Raw genomic sequence first — 25,113 nt, 5'->3', positions numbered from 1 at the left:
TTTCAAGCAATAAAATAATACATGTTGAGTAACATATGCGCTAATATAGTGTGAAACAATGGTCAAATAAAATTATTTCCATGTAGTGAACAACAAAGTGGCACATCCGAGTTGGTTATTGGGCCGTGGGCAGGCCCCGCGTACTGCTCACACGACATGGGATTGAATCTCACTTTCCCAATTTCTATTAAAACATTTTCCTGGTTTTTTGTGGTTCAATGGCCCGGTTTTTTCACCGGTTTTCTAGAAAACCAGCCGGTTCAACCGGTTTTCTCTAGTCTGATTGCAGAACGGTCTTATTAGCTTAGAAAGCCGCTGAGGCCGCCGGTTCCCTTTTTTCCGGTTCGACCGCCGGTTCTGTCCGGTTTTTTAAACTATGGCTAGAATACAAATAGTGAAGAATATCGTTGTGGCGAATGTATGGCTGGTCTACAGTAATGGGCCGTACATTTTTACCCAAAAGGAGAAAAACACCCTTCAGTGAAAAATGAGACATGCATGTAGTACGAGAGTTGACAGTACAAACCCAGCCCACCAAGAAAGCCCAGCCGCCGGAACATAGCCGTTCGCTGTAGAAGCTACGAGACAGGGTCAAAGGCTGGTCTCGCCGGCCCGCGCCTTCCTCCTCTACAACGCCAACCGTCATACCGAACCACCCGAGCGGCTTCCAGAACCGAGCGCGCCCCTCCCCGAACATTATCGAAAAATCGCAGCATCCCAAATAAAACCCCTCCCCATCAGTTCCATCGCGATTCCCAACTCGCAGCAAGCAATCAATCAAGCGATTTCTCTCAGATCTCGATTTCTCAGCTCCGATTTCGTGTTCGGGTTCCCGTTTTTCCCCCGTTCGAGAGCTTAAGGAGGAGGAGGAGAGGAGATGGAGGAGAGGGCCCGGCGATCGGCATCGACCTGGGCACCACCTACTCGTGCGTGGGCGTGTGGCAGCACGACCGGGTGGAGATCATCGCCAATGACCAGGGCAACCGCACCACGCCCTCCTACGTCAGCTTCACCGACACCGAGCGCCTCATCGGCGACGCCGCCAAGAACCAGGTCGCCATGAACCCCACCAACACCGTCTTCGGTACGTCCCCCTGCACCGCGCCTCTTCTAGGTTCTAGCTTACATACATCATCTCGTGTTCGTGCGCTCGGTTATGATTATGTCCGCGTATGCGTTTTTTATGTGATTTTGCTTTGATCCAATTCCTCGTTGGACGCTAGTAAATCAATTTGTTTGCTGGGCTTAACGAGTAGCAGAGATTGCTGGCATTGTCATATTCTGCATTGCCCTGTATTTGAGGAACTGACGAAAATATATGCAGTAATCTGGTCATAGTTAAAAGTCCCCTTAGTTCCAGTAAGATTCTGTTAAAAACTTTGCTGATTAAGATTTCTATATGTTGAAACCTGTTCATGTGAAGATAACTTGTTGGTTTGGCTGTTTCTGTTGAACTGTTTTCCAGCAAGATTTTTTTAAATTTCAGTTTCCTGTTTGGAACTTGTCATAGCTCTACTGTTGCTCTGCTTATTTGCTTTCTGTACCCCAAATAAGTTTGATTAACTTGAGCGCAAATCAAACAGTTTGACTCACAGTATTGTTATATCTCTACCGCAGATGCCAAGCGGTTGATCGGCAGGCGGTTCTCGGACCCGTCCGTGCAGAGCGACATGAAGCTGTGGCCATTCAAGGTCATCCCGGGCCCTGCTGACAAGCCCATGATCGTCGTCCAGTACAAGGGCGAGGAGAAGCAGTTCGCGGCCGAGGAGATCTCCTCGATGGTGCTCATCAAGATGAAGGAGATCGGCGAGGCCTACCTCGGCACCACCATCAAGAACGCCGTCGTCACGGTGCCGGCCTACTTCAACGACTCGCAGCGGCAGGCCACCAAGGACGCCGGGGTCATCGCCGGCCTCAACGTGATGCGCATCATCAACGAGCCCACTGCCGCCGCCATCGCCTACGGCCTGGACAAGAAGGCCAGCAGCTCCGGCGAGAAGAACGTGCTCATCTTCGACCTCGGCGGCGGCACCTTCGACGTGTCGCTGCTCACCATCGAGGAGGGCATCTTCGAGGTGAAGGCCACCGCCGGCGACACCCACCTGGGCGGTGAGGACTTCGACAACCGCATGGTGAACCACTTCGTCCAGGAGTTCAAGCGCAAGCACAAGAAGGACATGAGCGGCAACCCTCGCGCGCTGCGCCGGCTGCGCACGGCCTGCGAGCGCGCCAAGCGCACCCTGTCGTCCACCGCCCAGACCACCATCGAGATCGACTCCCTGTACGAGGGCGTGGACTTCTACTCGACCATCACCAGGGCCCGGTTCGAGGAGCTCAACATGGACCTGTTCCGCAAGTGCATGGAGCCCGTGGAGAAGTGCCTGCGCGACGCCAAGATGGACAAGAGCGCCGTGCACGACGTCGTGCTCGTCGGCGGCTCCACCCGCATCCCCAAGGTGCAGCAGCTGCTGCAGGACTTGTTCAACGGCAAGGAGCTGTGCAAGAGCATCAACCCGGACGAGGCCGTGGCGTACGGCGCCGCCGTGCAGGCCGCCATCCTCAGCGGCGAGGGCAACGAGAAGGTGCAGGACCTGCTCCTGCTGGACGTCACGCCGCTGTCCCTCGGCCTGGAGACCGCCGGCGGCGTGATGACGACGCTCATCCCGCGGAACACCACCATCCCGACCAAGAAGGAGCAGGTCTTCTCCACCTACTCGGACAACCAGCCGGGCGTGCTGATCCAGGTGTTCGAGGGCGAGCGCGCGCGGACCAAGGACAACAACCTGCTGGGCAAGTTCGAGCTGTCCGGCATCCCCCCCGGCGCCCCGCGGCGTGCCCCAGATCACCGTCTGCTTCGACATCGACGCCAACGGCATCCTCAACGTCTCCGCTGAGGACAAGACGGCCGGCGTGAAGAACAGGATCACCATCACCAACGACAAGGGGCGGCTGAGCAAGGAGGACATCGAGAAGATGGTGCAGGAGGCGGAGCGGTACAAGGCCGAGGACGAGGAGCTGAAGAAGAAGGTGGAGGCCAAGAACGCGCTGGAGAACTACGCCTACAACATGAGGAACACCGTCAGGGACGACAAGATCGCGTCCAAGCTCCCCGCCGACGACAAGAAGAGGATCGAGGAGGCGATCGACGGCGCCATCGGCTGGCTCGACGCCAACCAGCTGGCGGAGGCGGACGAGTTGGAGGACAAGATGAAGGAGCTGGAGGGCGTCTGCAACCCCATCATCGCCAAGATGTACCAGGGCGCTGGCCCGGACATGGGCGGCATGGATGAGGATGCGCCGGCCGGCGGAAGCGGTGCGGGGCCCAAGATCGAGGAGGTCGATTAAGCTGGTGGCGGTGGTGATTTTGGCAGCGGGAGTCTGAAGTCTGATGGATTGTGCCATCGTTTGCAGTCTCTGAATTCCCGACGCAGGTTTTTAGGTGTGGTTGATGCTCTTGGATGGATGTCAGTGTTGATGTAAATCCTGAAGTTTCGATCGATTTAAGTAGCCGGCGTTGTACCGGTGTTTGCTTGGATCATGTTATCTTTCTTTCTTTTATTTTTGCGAAATGAGTCACCGGCCGGCGGAAACGTAACACCAACTGCAGATGTGTGCAATCGCAAGCATTATCCTGTAAGTCTGGTCAAAGTGTCATGTGTTTGAAGCACTGGTTTTAGCAAATGTAAGTCTGGTCAAAGTGTCAAACCAATTTAGTTCCAGTAAGATCCTACTGAAAACTTTGCTGATTGAGATTTCTGTGGAAGTTTTACTGCTCATAACACACACACAAAAAAAAAGAGATTAGTAGATAGTGTTAAACCTTGGCTAGTTTGTTGATTAAAGCCGGAAGAATTGACAAGTGTGGCATAAAGAGATTAGTTTTTTTTTATTAAAGAAGGGGTTTACCCCCCAAGCATCCGTCCCTAGACAAACTATGAAAGAGTTTCAAGACAAACTATAAAAGAGTTTCAGCAAAAGAAACGAAATACCACGTGTAGGAAGGGGCATCTAGCGCCATCGCGCTCGAGAATAGTCTGCATTACGAACAGCTAAACTCTGCAGATCCTATCAATCTCCAAAAGACAAACTACCAGAGCAAGAAAGCAAAGCTAAGGGACAGCAGCTTGAGCAGGTAGCAGGGGCCTTTTTCACCCTTCCAGCGCATAAAGAGATTAGTAGATGGTGTGATGTGTTAAACCTTGGCTAGTTCAGTGTTTAAAGCCGGAAGAATTGACAAGTCCTATCCTGACTTTTTAAGAGGGCAGTATAACTTGCACTTTTTTATTTTATTTTGCAAAATAGCATAACTTGCAATTACAACATTCACCAAAAATCCTATCCTGACTCAACTTAAGCATGTTAATTACCCACTATCTTATTGTTATAGTCAATAAACATTCTAGTACAATATTAAAGCGGGATTGTGTAAATTATGTTCTACATATAAGTCGGATTGACAACATTGGACATTCTGATGAAACTTCATATGTGAGGGCAAACAGTTACCCAAATCCAACAGCAAATCATTAAGGTAGCAAAGCAGAGTACTAACACCAGAGGCAAGTATCAAGGCACTAGTAACATTATATAATATAAACTGTTAGATAGGTTGAAAGATTTATTTGCTCGTGGATTTGCTATCCTACATTAACCATTTTACATACTGAAATACAAGTGATACATGGAAAATTGAAACCAGTTGCATAATTCAAAGAAGTTATAAATAGCAGAGGTAATCAGCATTTACATGATTATGAGCGCAAATTGTTGAACAAAACGGTACATCACAACATAACATTATTCAAACATACGAAATATTCCGAAGAGAAAAATAGACTGACGACTACAATAAATCCTGAATCCCAAATCCCCGGGACGTCCATGAAAACATCTCACCGAAAAAGTTCTGTGTTTGATGCATCTTCAAGTCATGAGTGCTGGTAGTTGCATATGCTCCATTTCTAAAACTGGTTGCTTGTATATGTGGCCCAAACAAAAATGAATATTATGGGCCAAAATTCCATCAACATGCTGAAAAGGATTCTCGTTGTCACCATTACCAGTGTACGAGTTAGCCCAATTCGGGTACATAATGGTTGTGCCAGAAGAGCCCACTTTAACCAAAGGTCCATTTGTTTGCATATAACAGCAAGAGGGCTAATGACGCAGATAGCAATGGCGGACTTGTGAGCAACCCGTGCTAGCACCATGTACAAACCTAATGCAAAAGTTGCTAGGAAGCATGTGCCCGATGTTGACCCAAAATACAAGGCTGCGATCAAGTAAATTCTACGAGTCTGTGGGTTTAAAATAGAGTATCCAGAATACATGAGACCTATCATAGCCATCACAGACAAGACGAAGGAGAATGTGCTGGCTATTATGAATGCATCAAATGCATACCTCCCGGCAAGTGTTGGTGTTCCTCCATTAATATGTTCATCAGCTCTGTAACCTCCAGGAAGGGCAAAAGTAACAGTAAACGTCGCAGTTGCAACTAGAGCCACACCAATACATAGTGTTTGTGTTGGTTCTTTCAACTTTTCTAATTGTTCCGTTTCATCATATTTTAACTGACGAGTGTAGTTTTCTTCAAAGTGATCACGACGACTGCCACCACTCCTAGCATTAACAACTGTCAGTGCAAAGTGTATCTTCGCTTCACTGTTCTGAAAAAATGAAAAAGAAAAGAAGGTGAAGCCAAACCACACAAATCTCCATTATTTGCTTTCATATCAAACGTGGTGCTTAAAAGTACAATTTAGTACATTACCTGTTCATCAAAAAATCCTGGGGGAACCCCATATGGTGATATATCTAGAGGAGTTTGCCCCATATTATTTGATAAATTCAAATGTGTTTGTCGATTCCCTAACAAAGCACAAAACATTCGAAGACTCCGTGCCTGGATAGCTAGGTGTAGTGCAGTGTTCCCATCATTGTCTTGGATATTAAGAATCCATAAGAGTGATTGATTTCTGCAAGCAGAACTGACTATTCTAACTTTCCTTTTCTCAGCAGCTACATGAAGGAATGTCCTTCCCATACTGTCCTGCAAACCAGCACTGCTCGGAGACTTGTTAAGGAACATAGTTACTGTCCCACTTTCACCAACAGAGGCAGCAACGTGTATTGGAAATAATCCGTTGCAATCTGACTGATACAATGCAGCTGAGTTCGCTTCCAATACTTGCCAACATATACTTCCTCGCTGACTTTGCTGTGCCAGAGCTGCAGCAAAATGGAGAGGCGTACTCCCGTTTTCATCCCTTTGTATAGTGAGATCACTGTTCCATTCCAAGAGCTTTTTTGTAAGCTCTGCAAACAGGTATTTCTATTAAGTTCATCAAGGGGAGAAGACCAACTACTATGGAAATGACACACTCAATTATAATTGGCAAGCAAAATACAAATATCAAAAGTCTCAATAGTCTTTCAGAAGGCAATTTCATTGTGTGTATATCGTATCTTGTGCGCGATCCATGGGTACTTAAATTATAGTTTATACTACTATCACTACTCAACTACTCAACTAATTACATGTGTCCGCAGTTAATGTAAATCTACTCATAAATTCATATACTCATAAACTCATAAATCCGTACTATCACTACTCAACTACATGTGTCCGTACTTCCTTGTAAATCTACTCATAAACTCATATACTAATTACATGTGTCTGTAAAACTTACAGGTGTCCGTATTTCTGTTTAGTAGTTTATACTACGGAGTATATCCTAATTTATTTGTGGGAATGAAACAATACTACTATCATTACTCAACTACTCAACTAATTACATGTGTTCGTACTTCCTGTAAATCTCCTTCTGCTAACTGCACTAGCCAAAGTACTAAATTATAGTTTCACCTTTTCTGCAAACTGGTGCTGGTTTATCTGAGGAGTTAAATATAAGTCATGAGAAATGGATTGTATTATTTGAAAGGGAGGATTATAGAATACATTGGGAGCGGAACTATATTTGCAGCACAGGCTGCCTAGCAGAGGAACTTGAACTTACACTTGGGTAACTACATACTGCATTGTTCAGTAATTCTTACAAGGCCAGACTACTTCCCAACTAGCACAGCATACAAAAACATCGAGTAATAAGCCATTTACTCTTATCTACTATGAAGTTTGAGGCCCCTATCATCGTTCGTGAATTTTATTCATTAATTGAGAATTACTCACTGTTTCTCATGAAGAAATGATGTGCTGTACTCTTTCAGAGAGAATGTTATAAAAAAAGTTATGGCTAGGTGGAATGCACTAGTGAAAGTTTTCAAGTCATATAATGGTATAGAATACTTAAAGACCATTTTGAGCAGCATTTGTTATCTCAGGGGATTGTAGATCAAACTTTCCCATACACACTGGAACAGAACTGGTTAGCTGAAACTAAAAGGCATATGCTAGATGTTGCTCAATGCTTGATGCTTCAGATAAATTTAAAGAAATTTTACTGGGAAAAACTACACATGTACAAATCCAACTAGGAGGTATAAGATGCGAAACCATGCTGAAAAACATGGAAAATATGTGCAGAAAATTGTAGCTTAATCTAGATTTATTACATGGGACGGAATGATGTCTGGTACCTGTGCCTCGGAGAACCGCAGCATGCAGCGCATTCTGTCCATTTTTCCCAGAGTAGGAAAGTTTCATGTGACTCGCATTATAAAGTGTCTCAACAATGATGTCCTCTTCCAGCAAGATGGCCAGGTACAGAGGTGAAGTGCCGTCTTTCGGAAAACTGGCCAACTCCGAGTTTTCCTCCATTAGCAGCTTGACTATGTCATTATTTCCAATACGGACTGCTTGATGCAATGCTGTCTCCTTAAGGCTGTTTTCAATTTCTAGGAGTTCCTTCACTCTGTTAACACCTGTATTCTCGCCTCTGGCCAGAGTGATGAGATGACGGACCATTCGGGACATCCCGGCCCGTGCAGCACAGTGCAGGGGCGTGTCACCATTCTTGTTACGCACAAACAGGAGATGGCTTGCCTTACTATGGATGATGTCAGCACTCCTCAAGAATCCATCACTCTCGCCATATGTGGCCACCACATGGAGTGCAGTGCCCCCTTCAATGGTGACCCCGTCCAGAAGTGACACGGTAGAACCTGAAGGCAGGTTCAGAAGTGCTTCAACATCATCAGAAGCTTTCTGCATCGATGCGCCTTTGTCGCCGCAGCTGTGGGAGCCATATGCCGTGAGAAGGTCATGAAATTTTGTACTAGAATTCATGGAAGGATGCGGCTGACCGTGTCCCCTGTTGAGAAGAAATTCCAAGTCTTGCCAGGCGCCAGAGCAAGCCGATGATAGCAGAAGGGGGCTCATGACCTCTGGGAGAGACTTCACCGTGGAAGCCTGGATGCTTGGGGCCATCACAACCAGCATTGTCTTCGAATCCTCCGTGCTCAGCAGATCCTTCAACTGCTGACAGTTGCCACGGCCTGCGGCCACCGTCAGTTTGGCATCCACCGACACTTGCACGGCATTTTCCTTCGTGTCGTCGGTGCTGCTCCTCGACGCCATCAGCACCACTGGGTGCAAGCTCTCTCTCTTCCACTTACTGCTCACAAGTTGGATGCGAGGTGTATGATGGCTGCCCTGCCCAGGTCGACACGGGAATACTCTTCACTAGTTCTACAGCTATGTAGAGAGTCGTCTCCCCCCAATGAGAAAAAGTCAGGCTTCTCCATTCCTAGCTTGTTTATCTTTAATTAGCCTGGTCCAAATCAATTAGTAGTTAATTCTGCAACTAGATGGGCTACTTAATTTAGTATCATCACATCACACAGTTGCTGCTACAATATGCTATATGCTCCAAACGAAGTATTCAGCCCTGTCGTTTCTTGGTGATTATATGGTGGATCTTTCGTTGCAACCATACGCACTAAAAGAAGGGAAGACAGCGAGATTGCAGATGCTAAGCAGTCAAAACAATTCAACAAAGTTGGGATTAGATGGGCTTCGAATCTGTAGAGAGCAAACAAAAGTTGAGACGGGACTTATCAGATTCGCTGCCAAGCGTACGAGTTCCCGGCAGGCGGCAGCCGTGCGGCGCGACAATGCCGGAGGCCGGCGACTTGCGACCGGCGGAGGAGCCGACGCCAGAGCGAGGCGAGATCCGCGCAGATGCGGCCGCATCTCCGCATGAGGCGTGAGGAGCGGCAGGGGGAAGACAGCGGCGGCAACCGGCGGAGAGTCGCCAACGTGGACCACCCCCTCGAAGTTTATTTGTCTCAAGTGAATAATTAGCTGCTCAAAAGTATGCCGAAGATGCAACGCTATTCCTGTCGCGAAACCATACTGAACTCTCCTTTGCTTTGTGTATGGCACTAGCACATACAGTAAATTTCATGTGTGGATGTGCTGTTACTTGTTTCTTGGACTTGGGGATGGGATTTAACGGAATGGTACACAGTTACAAGGATTGTGGGGGAAGGGATAAGTGGGGGATTAGTAGTGTTCGGGTGGGTGAACAATGCCTCGGGGGGTAAAACTTCCCTCTTATTTGAGGAAGCCGTTCAGTGCCTGACATGGCAACATCTTCAGAGTTAGTAATTGCTTGTATGATTGCCGTGTTTCCAGAGGAGCAGGAAAATGGAGGTGCTCGAGAAACAGGGAGCTGTGGCTTGGAATCTCAGCAGCGCAGAGCGGGAGCAGGTTCAGGCCCAGAAGGTACTGCAGAATGTAGCACTTTCGTGTGCTTCCAAATTCTTGGTCCCCATTGCTGAGCAGGCTTTTGCTCCTGTCTGTCTCCTGGTACCATGCTCAAGGTAGTACTACCTCCGTCTCGGTGAATAAGTCATTCGCGTAGTTCTAGATTAACGATTTAACTATCTAAATATATATTATATGTGATAAAAAATATATATTTAGAAACTACATCGTTGTAGAAATCTAGTGATATACTTTTCATGACATATAGCACATATTTAATTCCTCAAATCGATGACCTAAAACTACGCGAATGACTTATTCACCTAGACGGAGGTAGTATGAGATTTCCATCTGAACCTAAATCAGAACAGGCAAGTATAAGCAGCAGTTGTTAGGTGTAAGATTGGCTTGATGTTAATAATATCTACTGCCTTGAAACTTCACTCATTCCTTGTTTTCCAGGTATACCGGAGTAGATTTTGTTTCGAAACGGATATACCAGAGTAGATAGAGATCAGCAGTCCACAGTAGAAGACTCAGAGCTATTGGAGATAGTAGTAAGATGTAGTAAGACTCGGGGCTATTGGAGATCAGCACAAGACAGCCTATGTTGAGCATGAGAATTCAGTTTTAGAACCCAGAAAAGATTGATACTACTGCCAAATAGCTATAGAAAAGAGGCATAGAAAAACCAGGTGCTCACCGGCTTCCCGGATGCCAAATCTGTCACAGTTCGGAGGAGCTTTATTTTTCTGTTGTGAAAATCCAGTTTCAAGAGCAAGAGATTCAGTGAGAAGGAGCCAGATGGAAGTTTAATGCAAGGGATGATGTTTCTGTTTTTCAGAAACCAAAGTAATGCTGCTGCATCAACAATTCCAGTATAGTGTATGCTGATTGGGACATGAAAGATGATTGTGACTTGGATACAGACACGTACAGTTCATCACCATAAGCTGAAGCACTGAATCAATTTCTTGACAGCAAAGAACATTGGAAATTTGGGAAGAAGTACAGACTTGTGCTAACAGAAGAGCTACTAATCAAGATCCAAAAATTGAGCAGTAACCCACCAATTATAAATTTTATTCTGTTAACTGAACTTGGTACAGATTCAAGGACAAACAGGCCACCCACAATATGACGCTAGGAGAAGAGAACACGAGGGTTAAAAAGACACCCGTCACATACAAGCTAGAACCAACTAATCTTGAGCAAAAGCTTGTTGCTGAAGAGGCCTAGCACAGTAATCAACAGTAACAGTCCCGGAACAAGATGCTAACAGTAGCCCCTTCGAGCATACCCACGATCTGGTGATCACAGACAAGAAAGATAGGCCTTCCATTACCTATGTCATAAGCAGGTCGTTCACTCCCAGGTGAGGAGGGCGCATGGAGACCCTGACTTCATGTTCTTCCGGCTCGTTCCCCCGTTTGGGGACCATGATCTCAAGAACCGCAGCGGCCTCGTCAAAGCATGCCTCAAGCTTGGCGTCTTCGGGGATACGGGTGGCTAGAGGTATTTCGCGGATGAACTCCCCGGGAGGGCAGTGCTCCGGCATGGCGTCGGTGAGCTTGAAGACCCTGTCATGTCTCCTTATGTATGGCATCCGGGCCGTGCTAACACAGAAGATTTTAACTATGCCGTGAGTGGGGGTGTTCTTCCATGAAACCTTTACCCTCTGCTGATCGACAAATGGTAAGCTGACCATTATCAAGTAGCCCTGGTCATCCTCGTAAATGGACTTGGCAGCAGTTGCCGGCCCGGAGGCTTTCCTCATCACCCCGGTGAACTCGTGCATCCATGAAGGCTGCACTGCTGATTGCATGTCGACATCTTGTTGTGTCCTCCCGTTGCAAGGGTTCAGAGGCAGGAAGCACTCCTCATCCATGGCATGTGGGAATGCCTCCTTCCGGCGCTTGCTGCTCACAGGGGAGAGATCCATGCCGTCCTCTCCTGAATGATTGGATGGTGATGACAAATTCAAGCCAGATCCATTAAGCGTCTTCTTGGGGGGCTGCTGCTGAACATTATTAGTATTGCTCTTCATGGCAGTGTGTGTGTGTGGCCTCTCCAGCTCAAGCTCTGAGCTTGGCATGGTCCTCCATGTCCCAAAATCACTGGCCTCCTGTGGGATGGAGAAATTGAGCTCCCTCCCTGTGAGCTCCGCCCACCTCCTCCGGTCGACATCGGTGATGCCCACGAGATTCGGCGAGCTCACCACCTCGATCCCATGGATGCACTGCGGGTTGGAGAGCCCCCGGTAGTGCTTGCGCTGCATCCGGTGCGACCGGACAAATCCCCTGTCGACACTGAAAGGGAAATGCGGCTCACCGGGGCGTGAGTGCCCATTCATGTAGCTCCGCAGCTGCATCTTGCCGAGGGCGTTGTCCGGCCTCTCCTTGAACACCCACATGTACATGTTCTCCATGTCGTGCTGCACCAGGAACATGTCGAGCCGGAGGTCCGACTTGTCGAACCCCGACACGCCGTTGGCGTCCCGGACGACCTTGCTCTTGGCCTTGTCCGACAGCAGGGGCTTGAAGTAGAAGGTGAAGAAGAACCAGGCGCCCCAGATGCTGTCCCCGCGCTTGGTGGTCTTGCGGCTCCCGGCGGCGGCAGCCTTGGGCGCGGCGCTGAGCACGGCCTCGGCGTCGAACACCTGCGGGCCGAGGCCGACGCCGAGCATGTCGCAGGGCTCCGTCTGCCACGGCTGGTTGATGTCGGGCGGCGGGGCGCCGGAGAGGGACACGGCGTGGGCGTGGGGGCGGCCCCCTCCGGCGCGGGGCTGCACCATGACGCCGACGGCGCGGTCGTCGAGGTGGCCGGAGGGGTCCATGGAGAGCAGGGTGCAGAGGCCGTGGTGGCCCCCGCCGCCGCCGCCGTTCTCCATGGAGAGGGTGGTGACGAGGTCCTCCCCCATGGGCGCCCGGCTGGTGAGTGGCGAGTCGGGCGTCGGGGTGGTGGCAGGGTGGGTGCTAATGGCGGCCTCCTCCTCCTCCTGGTCCTCCGCTCCTCCCTCCTCCTCCCCGGCCGCTATCTAATCGGCGGCCTCCGGATCCCTCCGCATTCCAAGAAGGCGTCCCACAGCAGCCAGTCGTGCGACCACTCCATGTAACCCACCATCAGTTCCCCCGCGGGAACACGCCCACAAATCTGGACCAGCCTCCCCCTCCCCCTCACTCCTCCCCCAGCCAAATCCGGAGCCCCGGAGAATCTCCTAATAATAGGAAAAATCAAGGACTCATGGCGGACGCGGACGGACGACGGGTTACCCGACGGTCACCTCCATTGGGAAAGCTTGGCAATTTAGCGCGGGCGGGGCGGGGAGCAGGGGCGCGAGGACAGGGGCGGGGGTGGGGGTTGGGTGGGAGGTGGAAGAAAGGGAAGAGGTGGTTGTGGGGGGGCGGCCGCTTTTATTGGCCTCCGGGGCTCGGAAGCGGCCTCCACCGGATGCGGCTGGCCCTGAGACGGCGAGGCGGACGGTGCCGTCGTCTCCACGCCCACGCCGTTAGGGCACACGCCACCGCTGCGCTCACCTCCACGCGGACGTTTTTGCCTTCTGCTTCGAGGAAATTGGAAATGCTTTCGTGTAACAGTTTGTCTTCGTGTGATAACTTCATTTCCTTTCATTTGCTTGCGCCTTTTTTCCATGTTGTCTTTTGCTATTGATCTGTTGCCCGAAAAGTTGGTCGGCTCATGGCCTTTCTTCAGTGGCGTATTTGTTGCATTTCCAGTATGTTACGAAACCTTCCTAATGAGGGCTTGTCGTAGTTTTTTCTTTAGAATGTCGTCTGACGAACGTTCGTCAAGGACCTAATCGTGGCAAACGCCTCAAACGATCTGACGGGTGGCAGTTTTCTGCTCAAATCTCGTTGTGGTTAAACAAACTGCGACATCAGGGGTTCGCAAAATGCCACCCCTCTTCCTCTCCAACACACTAAAATGTCACCATGGGTTCTCAAAATGCCACCCAACACACTAAAATGTCATCAAGGGTTCGCAAATGCCGCCCTAGGTGGCGAACTTTCGCCAGCTAGCGGGGGCCTTTTTTATATCAAAAGGGGCAGCCCGAGGCATCCCCCGCGAGGCCGAGCGAGGCCGAGCGGGTAACGATGTGGCTGGTCGCGGCGTCGCCGATAGAGGGCAGTTTTAAGGGTTGATGCATGTGCGGCTAGGCCGCTAGTGTCAAACAAGAAGGGGGCTTTAGTGGGATGGTCAGGACCGCGGAGGACAAGAGAGAACGATTGACCAGGAAATGGCGGGCGCACGCCAAAGAGGCCTTGGAGAGGAGAAAGGCAATGGTATCAAACCGGGTGGCGCGAAATTGTTTTCTAGGCAACTCACATATAGTCAAGCCCTTTTCGTGTACTATTATTTCACAGTTTAGAAATATGAGCAGTACAAAAAGGGAATAAAATAATATTGTAGTTACAGAACAAGAAAAGGCTACGCACGACGAAGGTATCATGAGAAAAGCATTAGACTGAATGGATTCTATTTAGTTTAGCATAATATGATAATGGGTCAGAATTTAATATGAATTAGAAGAGGAGTTTATAAGCAACATAGCGAGGAACCACAAACCTGCCATGTTAGTGGAACAGTCGAGTTTGAGGGAGAGCTAACATCGAGAGTCACCTCGACTCGAAGAGCCCGGTCCCCGGTCTGCTCCAATGTCGTCGCCGGTCATAGCCGAGACGGGTGAGGAGCTTGGGATAGTCGTGTCAGCAGTAGGCCTAAGAATAGAGTTACCTTATGGGCATCTGGCGAGATGCCGATAGAGAGCATGTCGCTAACGCTTTTGAGCCACCCTCGATGGCTTCCGGTCGATGCACTGTTACCATTATCATTTTAGAGGGAGCTGTCAGACGATAGAGGCAAAGTCGATGTATCCCTAAATAAACTTAGTTAGTTCCTAACCTAACAGAGGGCCTTCTCCTCCTTAAGGACTCAAGTGAGAGGTGGAAGAAATGGAGGAGGTGGTTGTGCGTGGGGGGAGGGGGGCTTTATTGTCTTATAGGGCTTGGAAGCCCGTGGGGGCGACCACTTTTACTTGCTTCTAGGGCTCGAAAGAGCCCTCCACGGGATGTGGTTGGGCTTGAGACAATGAGACAGACAGTGTCGTTATTTATCGGAGTAAATGACCATGGGTAGCCTCATCTGCTCTCCGTGGCAACATCGGGGCCGGCTGCGCCCCTCGAACTCCAAGGACGGAGCACTGCCTTTCCTGGGCCGGCTGGTAGCACCGGCCGGCTGACCAGAGGGCGGCGCCCTTCAGAAGAAAGCCATGAGATGCGCCGACTCCTGGCAGGCAGCCTCCAGAGAGGTCGGCCTCTAGCAGGCGGCCCATCATGCCCTCGAAGTTTGCACCACATTAAGGTGACGAGACGGGTGTGGCTAGCCACCCCCGAATCCAGGGCAGGGCGTGGCCATAGTGCACCGTACCAGACGGAAGCCCCCATCCGACGCGTCACTGTTGCCACACAGCCCGTGACATCACACCTGGCAGAGAAGACCACGCCTCCACTACGGGCTGTCTGTACGGCTCGCCAATGACGGGCCCTATCTGTCCGTGAGAAGCCAGAAGGCGGCATGCATCGACCAGTCGGTGCAAGGGGAGGCCGACTCCGAGCAGGCGGCCCTCCCTCCCTTAGAGTTTGTGCGCCATTAAACCAGAAGAGATGGGGGTGGTTACAGTGAACGCCCGCCAGGCGGCGGCACTGTAGCCACACCTTCCCCGACAAAGCACACATCATCAGTGGCATCACCACAGTATTAAGCTACCGGCAGGGCCCGCAAGCGGCGGGCGCGGCCTGTCGACAAAGTACAAGACAGCTGGCGGGACCCACCAGACGACTGTCGGTGTTCTGGGAACGGGGGTCCCCAGACTTGCCTGCCTGCAGCCTGCGGCGTGGCTCAAAAGGGGCCCAGCGCGGCCCATCTTCATCAACACAGACCCAAGACCCTCGCGAGGGGCCAAGCCTCGTGGGGCGGACGACACGGAGCTTCCTCAGGCACGGCCTCATCAGGCTGGCTCGCGAGGAGGCGGAGAGATCAAGGCGGGGTACCTCACGAGGTGCCCGTGACGCAAGCCATGACGACCAAAGGCGCTAGGCGGGCGCCAGCTACGCAGTGTCCTCCTTTCCTCTTTGGTGCAAAGGGAGCAAGCGCAGGCGAGAGCATCAAGCAAAGGTACCCGTTTCGGTGCAACGAGACCAAGACCAGTCCAACGGCAGGGAGGAAGTCATTGTGGAGCCCAAGCCAGCGTCACCACCAAAGCCTTTGGCAGGCGAGGACCAACTTTAATCAGGATAAGTGTACCAGATGTTCCCCTTCAAAATGGCCAATTGTTGGCGCCCTTCCCGCTTAATATTTGGGAAGAGGCCCAGGGCCTTTGCCTATAAATAGGACTAGCCACCCCTAGGGTAGAGGGGCAATCAAGAAGGGAGAATCTAGAAGCCAAGAGAGAAACTAGCTAGGATCGGATCGAGTAGCATCACAAACACAGAGAGAGAGAGAGAAGGGCGACTGAACTCCTCCTAGCAGTTCATCCCCCAGCCAAGAACAGACCCTCGCGAGGCTGTTCTTCCTTGTATTGCTCATCATCATCAGCCCAAGAGGCAATCCACCACACCACACACTGGAGTAGTGTATTACACCACAACGGTGGCCCGAACCAGTATAAACCATGTGTCTCTTGTGCTGTTCTTTTCGTAGCTTAGATCTTAGCGAGGCGGAGGGGTGCAGGTAGGTAGAAGGCGAAATCTCCGCGCGCATCCCAGTGTTCGAACCACAAGGGTCGACCGGAACCCGAAATCCGACACCTGGCGCGCCAGGTAGGGGTGCGCCAGAATTCGTCTTCCACCATCCCGTTCTCCTCCGACCATCGCGTCCATGTCTGACGCTCGTCGGGCCCGCGCCGAGCGCCGGGCCGCTCTCGCTTCCCGCGTCACCCAGACGGCTCCTGTCGGCGTGCGTCCTCGCCGTTCCCCGTCACCTGCCGTCAACGCCGCCACCGGCCCGGCGGGGAATGAGCAGCAAGCGTCGTCTCAGCATCCATCCGTGCGACAAGACGGCCGCACCGCTACTCCCTCGCTCACCCCAGCTGGTTCTTCGTCCCGCGCGCTCCGCGCACCCATGGAGGCTCGAGTCGCGCTCATCGCGGCAAATGAGCTCCTGCGCTACCGTCCGGTAGACGACGTCTACGAAGAATGGCTCGACCGCGTCGCCGAGCTCGTCCGCGCTGCAGGGGGCTCTCCTGCGCCGTCCGTTCCGCTGCGCCGCACCCCGCCCCGCGCGGGCGACGAAGCTCCGGGGGCGCCCCAGCCGCCTCCTCCTCAAGAAGGCGCCATGGCTCCAAGGCGCGTGGCCCCTGGGCGGAACCCGCTCCGTCAGGTGCCAGCGCGGCAAGAGCAGAGCTACCAAGAAGTCCCTCGCCCGCAAGAAGCTGCCTGGGCGCTCCCTTCTCTAGCACGTCGCGACCATGCTCCTGCTCCCGCACGTCAAGACCCCGCGCTGCTCCCAGCTGCAGCGCGTGGGGACATGCAAGACCAAGCTCTCCGTCACCCAAGGCCTCCCATGGCCACAGCAGGCTGTCGTGCCTTCACCACCGAGCTACGCAGCGTCGCGTGGCCCGGCAAGTTCAAGCCAGACCTGCCTCCTCGTTACGACGGCACGGCCGACCCTGCGGAGTTCCTCCAGCTCTATGAGCTGGGCATTGAAGCTGCCAACGGAGACGAGAAGGTCATGGCGAACTGGTTTCCCATGGCGCTCAAGGACGGGGCCCGCACCTGGCTCCTGAACCTGGCTCCAGGCACGATCTCCTCCTGGGACGAGATGCGCACCCGCTTCATCGCCAACTTCCAAGGTACTCGCGACCGGCCACCCGCTGTGAGCGACATGCGCCGCATCAAGTAACAACCCGGAGAGACCCTGCAGAAGTACATCCAGCGCTTCAACAACGCACGCCTCAAGATTCCCAAGGTGACCGAGGAGGCCATCATCTCAGCCTTCTCCGACGGCGTGCGCGATGTCAAGATGAAGGAGGAGCTGGCGATGCATGAAGACCTGTGCACTTCCTTGGAGACGTTCAACTTGGCAACGAAGTGCGCCAGGGCTGAGGAAGGGCATCTCTCCCTCCTCGAGCTGCCTGCCGCGGACCCAGAAGAGAAGAAGCCCAAGGCCAAGGATGTGAAGCGCAAGGGGGCTGTCGTGCTCGTGGCAGAACCAGACACCAAGCGGGGCAGAGATCAGCCCGAATCTTCAAAGGGCAGTCGGTACTATGTGTACCACGACCTCCACACCCACAACACCAACGAATGTCAAGAGCTCCAAGCCGTGCGAGAAGGAAGGATCGGTCGTCGCCCCGACCACGGTGACCGGGGCTACGGTCGAGGAGGAGGAAGGAACGCAGGATGCTGGGAAGACCGCTGCCCGCGCCAAGGGTGGCGCGATCGACCTCGCGAGGATCGCTGGCAAGACCCGCCTCGCGAGGGAGACTGGAGGGATCAGCCTCGCGAGGATCGCCCACAAGGCAACGCAGGCCTCCCTCCGCTGCCGCTGCAGCCAAGGAGAAACGAGGACCGCCATCAGGACGAGGGGGCTGGGGGCTTCCAGGAGCCGCGCGCGATCACCTGCATCCTGGGCGGGGCTCAAGCCTCAGCCTCTCAACGCATCTTCAAGCAGTTCACCCGCGAAGTGAATGCAGTCCTCCCCAAGCTCGAAGCCACGCGCCCTCTCAGGTGGTCGGCGTGCGCCATCACGTTCAGCTCAGCAGATCAGCTCAAGTGTGCGGCCACAGCCGGAGTCCTCCGGATGCTTTGTTCCCCAATCATCAGCAACATGGTGGTCACTAGGACCCTCATCGATGGCGGGGCAGGGCTCAACGTCCTGTCCGTGGAAACATTCAACAATCTCCGAGTGCCCTACAACCAGCTTCAGCCAACCAAGCCTTTCTCCGGAGTCACTGACGACTCCACGGTCCCGATTGGGCATGTCCGCCTCCCTGTCTCCTTCGGGGCACGCGACAACTACCGCACCGAGCTCATCGACTTCCACGTCGCTCACATTCGCCTGCCGTACAACGCCATCCTTGGGTACCCAGCGCTGGCCAAGTTCATGGTCGTAACTCACCACGGCTACAACGTCCTCAAGATGCCAGGAAGTGGCGGAGTCATCACGGTGCCCTGTGAAGAGAAGGACGCGGTGTGTTCCCTGGAACGAGCCTTTCAGGCCGCATCACTGGAAGACCCGGATCGCGGAAGCAGGAGGCTTCCCGAGACCGCCCCCAAGAAGAAGAAGACATCGTCCGGCCCGGCCCCTCAGGGCCCGCGCCTGCCCAGGGGGAACCTCCTTCCATCGCATAGGAAAGCGCGCCCAGCGCCCTCCTCAGGCAGGGCTTGGGGGCTCTCCCCTGGAGGGCCACCGACCTGGCTAAGGTCACGAGAGAGGCGCTTGGGCACCACATGGAGGCGTGTTTCGAAGCACATTTCCCTCAAGAAGGAGTAAGGCAAGGAGAGCCAGACCCTCAGGAGTTCGTCAGCAAGGCCATTCAGGAGCTACAGGAGTCAAGAGTCATGAAAGGCGGCCGCCGCCTACCAGCTGTGGCTCCCCATCCAGGCGAGGATGGTGGGCTGCGCGTCTGCATCGACATACCAGGGCTCAATCGAGTCGCCTCTCTGGAGCGCCTCTGGCCCTCGCGAGTGGGGCGCTGCGAAGGTCCACCCCACAGCTACGTTCGCATGCCTTATGGCTTGCCGAACGCGGCCACCACGTACCAGCGCCTCATGAGGGGCATCATGGAGGCTCAAGAGGCCAGGCGTTCCGCAGCCCTGGCGGAGATGGAGATGGTCCGCGAGGAGCCACCAGCGCCTCCGGAGCCTCCTGAGGCCCCTGGGCCCGGGGGCTCGTGAGGATCGGCTTCCGCAGCCCACCGAGTCTGCTACACCAACACTCCTTCGTCCTCAACATCATCAGGTGACATCTTTCAAGTTTCATTTCCAGCTGGGAGCGCCCCCCAGGGCTGCATTATTCCCAGGTCGCGTGGGTCCGTCCCTGCGGCATGTATCCCTTTTACTTCATGTTGTTAGCTTACCTTGTCGGGGGCGCCCCACGGGCTGCATCATCCCCAAGTCGCTCGGGCCTGACCCAGTGATGTCCGCCTTCCCAGCATCTATTTGAATGAATCCACTCCTTCGCGGCTAATGTGTTTGACCTAGTTGCCTGCTCAACTGACGCCAACTGACGGAGCTGCTCTCAAACAGGACGACGCTTGCGCATGGGTCCGTCCCTGCAACGCCGACAAACCTGAATGGCTGAGCTCTGGTCGCGGCAGCCCCGCATGGAGCCACCTCGTCAAGCCTTCAGTGCCTCATCGCCCCTCGGAAGCAACCAATGGCTGACTGTCAATTGACATGGCAACCCCTTGTTCTTTCTATGATGGGTCTACAGGATCTCCTAAAGGAGCTGTGTCAGGCGAGGCCCTTGCAGTGTCTCCTTCACTCTCATCCGCGTGAACCGCTTGCACGTTAAAGGGGGGTGCCTGAGCATCGGCGACTCAGGGCTCCTACTGGCTCTCCAGCCCTCACCCTCTGGCCTTGTCCACGGCATCACGACCTGGCATACCAGCGACGGCTGAGACTCGCTCGAGGGCCGGGACCCGAGGATGTAGAGCAGAAAGGGGAGCAAAGGCGAGAGGGAAGGGACACGCGAGGACCTCGTCGAGCAACCTCATGCCTGCCGATGCACGGACCCGGCGACACACCAGAGAGCGGTCCCTGATTCTCGAGATAAGTCACCACCCGGAAGCACCAACTACCGTGGCACCATCCCCGCACCTAATGCAATCCCGTGTTAGTGACGCCGCTCTCCTTTCTCGCCAAACGATGGCTGCTTGAGCGCCAAAGGGGACCTCCTGAGCATCACGAATCAGGGGCTCTTACCGGACCCCGGGTCGCTCACCTCCTGGCCTTGACCACGGCATCGCGACCTGGCATACCAGCGACGGCTGAAGCCGCCTTGGGACTGGGACCTGTCAGCGCAGAGCACCAAGCCCTCGTGAGGTTCGAAAGGGAGAACTGAGCTAAGACGGAATGAGAAACTTGCACAATTCTGCGACAGGGGTTATATTAACAAACAGGATCACAGGCACCTTACAAGCCCCCACGGGACGCGTCTTTGATTCCTTGCAGGGAACAGATCCTAAAAGGACGCTAACTACACGCGCCCCTGCAAAAGACGCCATCGTCAACAGCGGGCCGTCAAGCACTGGCACCAACCCCATCCAGATCAGAGTCGGTGACGGCCTGACGAGCCCGCCCTGCTCCAGGAGCAGCGCCGGCTCGGGGGCTCGTAGCTGTCGTCGCTCGTCTCCGGAGTCGCAAAGAGCTTGTCGGAGTCGCTGGACCCTCTGATGCCTCCGCCGCCTGAGCAGCCGCCAAGGGGGTGGTCGGCGGGCCCAGTCCTCACCGTAGCAGGGTCCCGACCACCTCTCCCGGGGCAGCACTCCAGCCGGCGCCCGTTCGCATCGAAGACCTTGAAGAACATCACCGAAGCACCGTCGTACTCCAAGTGGATCGCGAAGGCGCCTCTTGTCCTGCAAACCCGGGCGATTTCGCTCCAGCCTCAAGTCATGAAGACCTCGCCCGGGGCAACGACCGCGACCTCTGCATCGGTCACGAGGGTGCTGCAGCCGGCATGCTGCAGCCAAAGCTCCAGGAGTTCTCCCTGCGGGATGATGGAGGCGAAGAAGGGAGGAAGGCAAATCCAAGATTGAGGAGGCATGGCGGCGTGGAGCACAAACTCTTGGGAGGAGCCCACGGTGTGGACCCCAGGGGGGACGACCCACACCTTCATGACCCATCGGCACCGACGGCGGCACCGCCCGTGGCGATCGACATCGACTCCTTCAGAGCCCTCGATGTGGGCGTACAAGGGAAGCGGGAACCCCGGCGGTGGCCGCTCGCACCAGGGCCTCGACACCACCTGATGGGCCCCCTCGTCCCGGCCGCGGAGGGCGAGCCGTTTCTTCGGCGGGAGCGGGTCTGGTTCCTCTCGGGGAGCCTTTCCCTTCTCTGCCGCCGAGAACCGGCGGATTGGAGCCATTGCAGCAAGACGGAGCAAGGACCGGGAAGAAGGAGAAGCAAGAAGGGATGGACTGGAAGGGCGCGCGCCATTCTGTACTTATGGCCGGCGAAGGCCAACCGCCGACCTCCACGATCGCAGGTAATCATGACCGGCTTTGCATGCAGGGACTTGTCCAATCCGTGCAGTTGCCGAGGCGCCGTGGGGAAGTGGAGACGCCCATGTCCAGTCAACCGCCATGCGGCGCCCAAGGCCGCAGGCTGTTAGGGCCCGCGGCGCTTCGCTCTTGCCCTTTCGCCTCCCTGAACGGCCAAGTCCAGGTGCGCCTTGGGCCCGGGGGCTACTGTCGGCGTTCTGGGAATGGGGGTCCCCAGACTTGCCTGCCTGCGGCCTGCGGCGTGGCTCAAAAGGGGGCCCAGCGCGGCCCATCTTCATCAACACAGACCCAAGACCCTCGCGAGGGGCCAAGCCTCGCGGGGCGGATGACACGGAGCTTCCTCAGGCACGGCCTCATCAGGCTGGCTCACGAGGAGGCGGAGAGATTAAGGCGGGGTACCTCACGAGGTGCCCGTGACGCAAGCCATGACGACCAAAGGCGCCAGGCGGGCGCCAGCCGCGCAGTGTCCTCCTTTCCTCTTTGGTGCAAAGGGAGCAAGCGCAGGCGAGAGCATCAAGCAAAGCTACCCGTTTCGGTGCAACGAGACCAAGACCAGTCCAACGGCAGGGAGGAAGTCATTGTGGAGCCCAAGCCAGCGTCACCACCAGAGCCTTTGGCAGGCGAGGACCAACTTTAGTCAGGATAAGTGTACTAGATGTTCCCCTTCAAAATGGCCAATTGTTGGTGCCCTTCCCGCTCAATATTTGGGAAGAGGCCCAGGGCCTTTGCCTATAAATAGGACTAGCCACCCCCAGGGTAGAGGGGCAATCAAGAAGGGAGAATCTATAAGCCAAGAGAGAACCTAGCTAGGATCGGATCGAGTAGCATCACACACACACAGAGAGAAGGGCGACTGAACTCCTCCTAGCAGTTCATCCCCCCAGCCAAGAACAGACCCTCGCGAGGTTGTTCTTCCTTGTATTGCTCATCATCATCAGCCCAAGAGGCAATCCACCACACCACACACTGGAGTAGGGTATTACACCACAACGGTGGCCCGAACCAGTATAAACCCTGTGTCTCTTGTGTTGTTCTTTTCGTAGCTTAGATCTTAGTGAGGCGGAGGGGTGCAGGTAGGTAGAAGGCGAAATCTCCACGCGCACCTCAGTGTTCGAACCTCAAGGGTCTGCCAGAACCCGAAATCCGACAACGACGGGCCCCAGCGGTCGGCGAAGAAGCCGGCCACCATAGACATTGATAGCCGGGGCCTACACCCGGCTAGATTACCATTGTACCCCTAGGGGAGGCCTGTATAAACCCCCGAGGACACCCATGCAAAGTGTCGGTGTCAAAACCGGCGGATCTCGGGTAGGGGGTCCCGAACTATGCGTCTAGGCCGGATGGTAACAGGAGACAAGGGACACAATGTTTTACCCAGGTTCGGGCCCTCTTGATGGAGGTAAAACCCTACGTCCTGCTTGATTAATATTGATGATATGGGTAGTACAAGAGTAGATCTACCACGAGATCAAGGAGGCTAAACCCTAAAAGCTAGCCTGTGGTATGATTGTTGAATGATGAAGTTGTCCTACGGACTAAAACCCTCCGGTTTATATAGACACCGGAGAGGGTTAGGGTTACACAAAGTCGGTTACAATGGTAGGAGATCTTGAATATCCGCGTCGCCAAGCTTGCCTTCCACGTCAAGGAAAGTCCCATCCGAACACGGGACGGAGTCTTCAATCTTGTATCTTCATAGTCCTGGAGTTCGGCTGAAGGTATAGTCCGGCTACCCGAACACCCCCTAATCCAGGACTCCCTCAATAGCCCCCGAACCAGGCTTCAATGACGACGAGTCCGGCGCGCAGATTGTCTTCGGCATTGCAAGGCGGGTTCTCCTCCAAATTCCGTGTGCCTGCTGAATAATGTCCAATTTTCATAATGTAGCGCACCTTGGCTTCCACGCCCAATAATGGTCGTCTTCCACGTGTCAAACGAATGTGAAAAGTCAGGGTGTTTTTACATTCACACCCCTAGCCGCATAAACGAGCCACCTATTTAATGGGATGGGGATTCAGGTCCAAACCACACCTTCTCCTCTCCGCGAGTAATCATCAAAGCGCCTCCAGCAAAGGTTCATTCCAACATGGCCAGCCGTCGCAGCTCCTCCTATCGCCCTTCCAGTCCTAAACCTGGAGATTGGGAGAGGTGCTCCATCCCGCATAGCGAGCTAGTGTCGCTTCAGGCCAAGGGATTTCTCCCTCAGGCCTATATGGTCCCGGTCCGAGCCGGACTCGCCACCTATAATGGTGGAGAGCAAGCGGAGAGCACCCCCAGTCCCTCCAAAGAAGAGCGGGTGTGCCTCGTCCCTTATCTAGTAAGAGGACTTGGATTTCCAATCCATCCATTTCTCCGTGGGCTTCTGGAGTTCTACGGCCTCCAGCTGCATGATCTCACGCCCGCCTCTATATTGCATATCGCGGGCTTCGTCGCTCTTTGCGAGCTATTCTTGGGTGTTGAGGCTCATTTCATGCTGTGGAAGAGATTATTCTGTCTAGTGCCCCGCTCTCAAGAGGGGTCTATATATCAAGTGGGCGGAGCCGAAGTGTGGCATATCGCCGGGACCGGATATCTATCCGGAACCCCAAAGAAGGCGTCCGAGGACTGGCCTTCAGAATGGTTTTATATAGATGATGTCCCGCTACCGGACCCTATCCGGGTCGGTCTCCACGAATTCAACAGTGCTCCCTTAAAAAAATGCCTAAGCTGGCGTCCGCGGAGCTCTCAGAGAGAAAGCGATAGGGACGTCCTTCACCTGATGGGCCGGATAAGACTATTGGCTCATTCCGGACTAACCATGATTGGAGTCATGGTCGCATGCATTATGCGGGGGGTGCAGCCGCTTCAATATAGAGGCCACCCCATGTGGGATTTTAACGGGGAGGATGACGCCACCCGTTACGGTCGTAAGGGGCCAGCCTCAGCTACCGCTCTAGTAAAGATCTTATCCTCTTTGTACAAGGGAGAAGAGGAGGAATTCCTCCGCGTCAACCGCAGGGCGGATTTAGTATGTACGACCCCCCGAGTTGGGTAAGTGAACAATTGTGCCTGCCCATCCGCTTTATATTCCCATGATTAAATATGTAGTCCAACGATTTCAATGCAGGAACTGCGTCAGGAATTAAAGGATATAAACAGCCGTCCCCCACAACCCAAGGATCCAGAACGGTCCCTCGATCCGGAATCCAAAGAGGATCCGGATATA

The 25,113-nt window shown here is 53.8% G+C and overlaps 2 protein-coding genes and 1 pseudogene across 3 annotated transcripts; 1 reads left to right on the top strand and 2 right to left on the bottom strand.

Annotated features, from left to right (window-relative positions):
* Window positions 1-679: 679 nt before the first annotated feature.
* LOC123058769 (heat shock cognate 70 kDa protein-like) lies at window positions 680-3,674 on the top strand (annotated as a pseudogene).
* Window positions 3,675-4,722: 1,048 nt separating this feature from the next.
* LOC123062539 (serine/threonine-protein phosphatase 6 regulatory ankyrin repeat subunit C) lies at window positions 4,723-10,476 on the bottom strand. 2 transcript variants are annotated; one of them, XM_044486092.1, is made up of 4 exons: window positions 7,600-10,476; window positions 5,774-6,318; window positions 5,543-5,669; window positions 4,723-4,799 (listed from the first exon to the last, which is right to left on the bottom strand). In XM_044486092.1, the coding sequence occupies exons 1-4, from the start codon at window positions 8,537-8,539 to the stop codon at window positions 4,744-4,746; spliced, it is 1,668 nt and encodes a 555-aa protein (XP_044342027.1). In that variant the 5' UTR covers window positions 8,540-10,476; the 3' UTR covers window positions 4,723-4,743. The 2 variants fall into 2 exon arrangements, with proteins under 2 accessions (XP_044342027.1, XP_044342026.1); XM_044486091.1 differs by having other exon boundaries at window positions 4,723-5,669.
* Window positions 10,477-10,724: 248 nt separating this feature from the next.
* On the bottom strand, window positions 10,725-13,033 carry LOC123062540 (uncharacterized). The gene has a single exon (XM_044486093.1). The coding sequence runs from the start codon at window positions 12,588-12,590 to the stop codon at window positions 11,016-11,018; it is 1,575 nt and encodes a 524-aa protein (XP_044342028.1). The 5' UTR covers window positions 12,591-13,033; the 3' UTR covers window positions 10,725-11,015.
* Window positions 13,034-25,113: the final 12,080 nt, after the last annotated feature.

This window comes from Triticum aestivum, chromosome 3A (assembly GCF_018294505.1).
Source record: "Triticum aestivum cultivar Chinese Spring chromosome 3A, IWGSC CS RefSeq v2.1, whole genome shotgun sequence".
NCBI lineage: Eukaryota > Viridiplantae > Streptophyta > Magnoliopsida > Poales > Poaceae > Triticum > Triticum aestivum.
This window is presented reverse-complemented; position numbering and strand designations above follow the sequence as displayed.

Bases quoted from the DNA above. Each gene is read 5' to 3' on its own strand.
- LOC123062539 (XM_044486091.1), bottom strand. From the start codon at position 8,539: ATGGCGTCGAGGAGCAGCACCGACGACACGAAGGAAAATGCCGTGCAA. The intron at 6,319-7,599 runs GTACCAGACATC...ACCTGTTTGCAG, and splicing joins TGCGGTTCTCCGAGGCACAG to AGCTTACAAAAAAGCTCTTG. The intron at 5,670-5,773 runs GTAATGTACTAA...TCATTTTTTCAG, and splicing joins CAGGATTTTTTGATGAACAG to AACAGTGAAGCGAAGATACA.
- LOC123062540 (XM_044486093.1), bottom strand. From the start codon at position 12,590: ATGGGGGAGGACCTCGTCACCACCCTCTCCATGGAGAACGGCGGCGGC.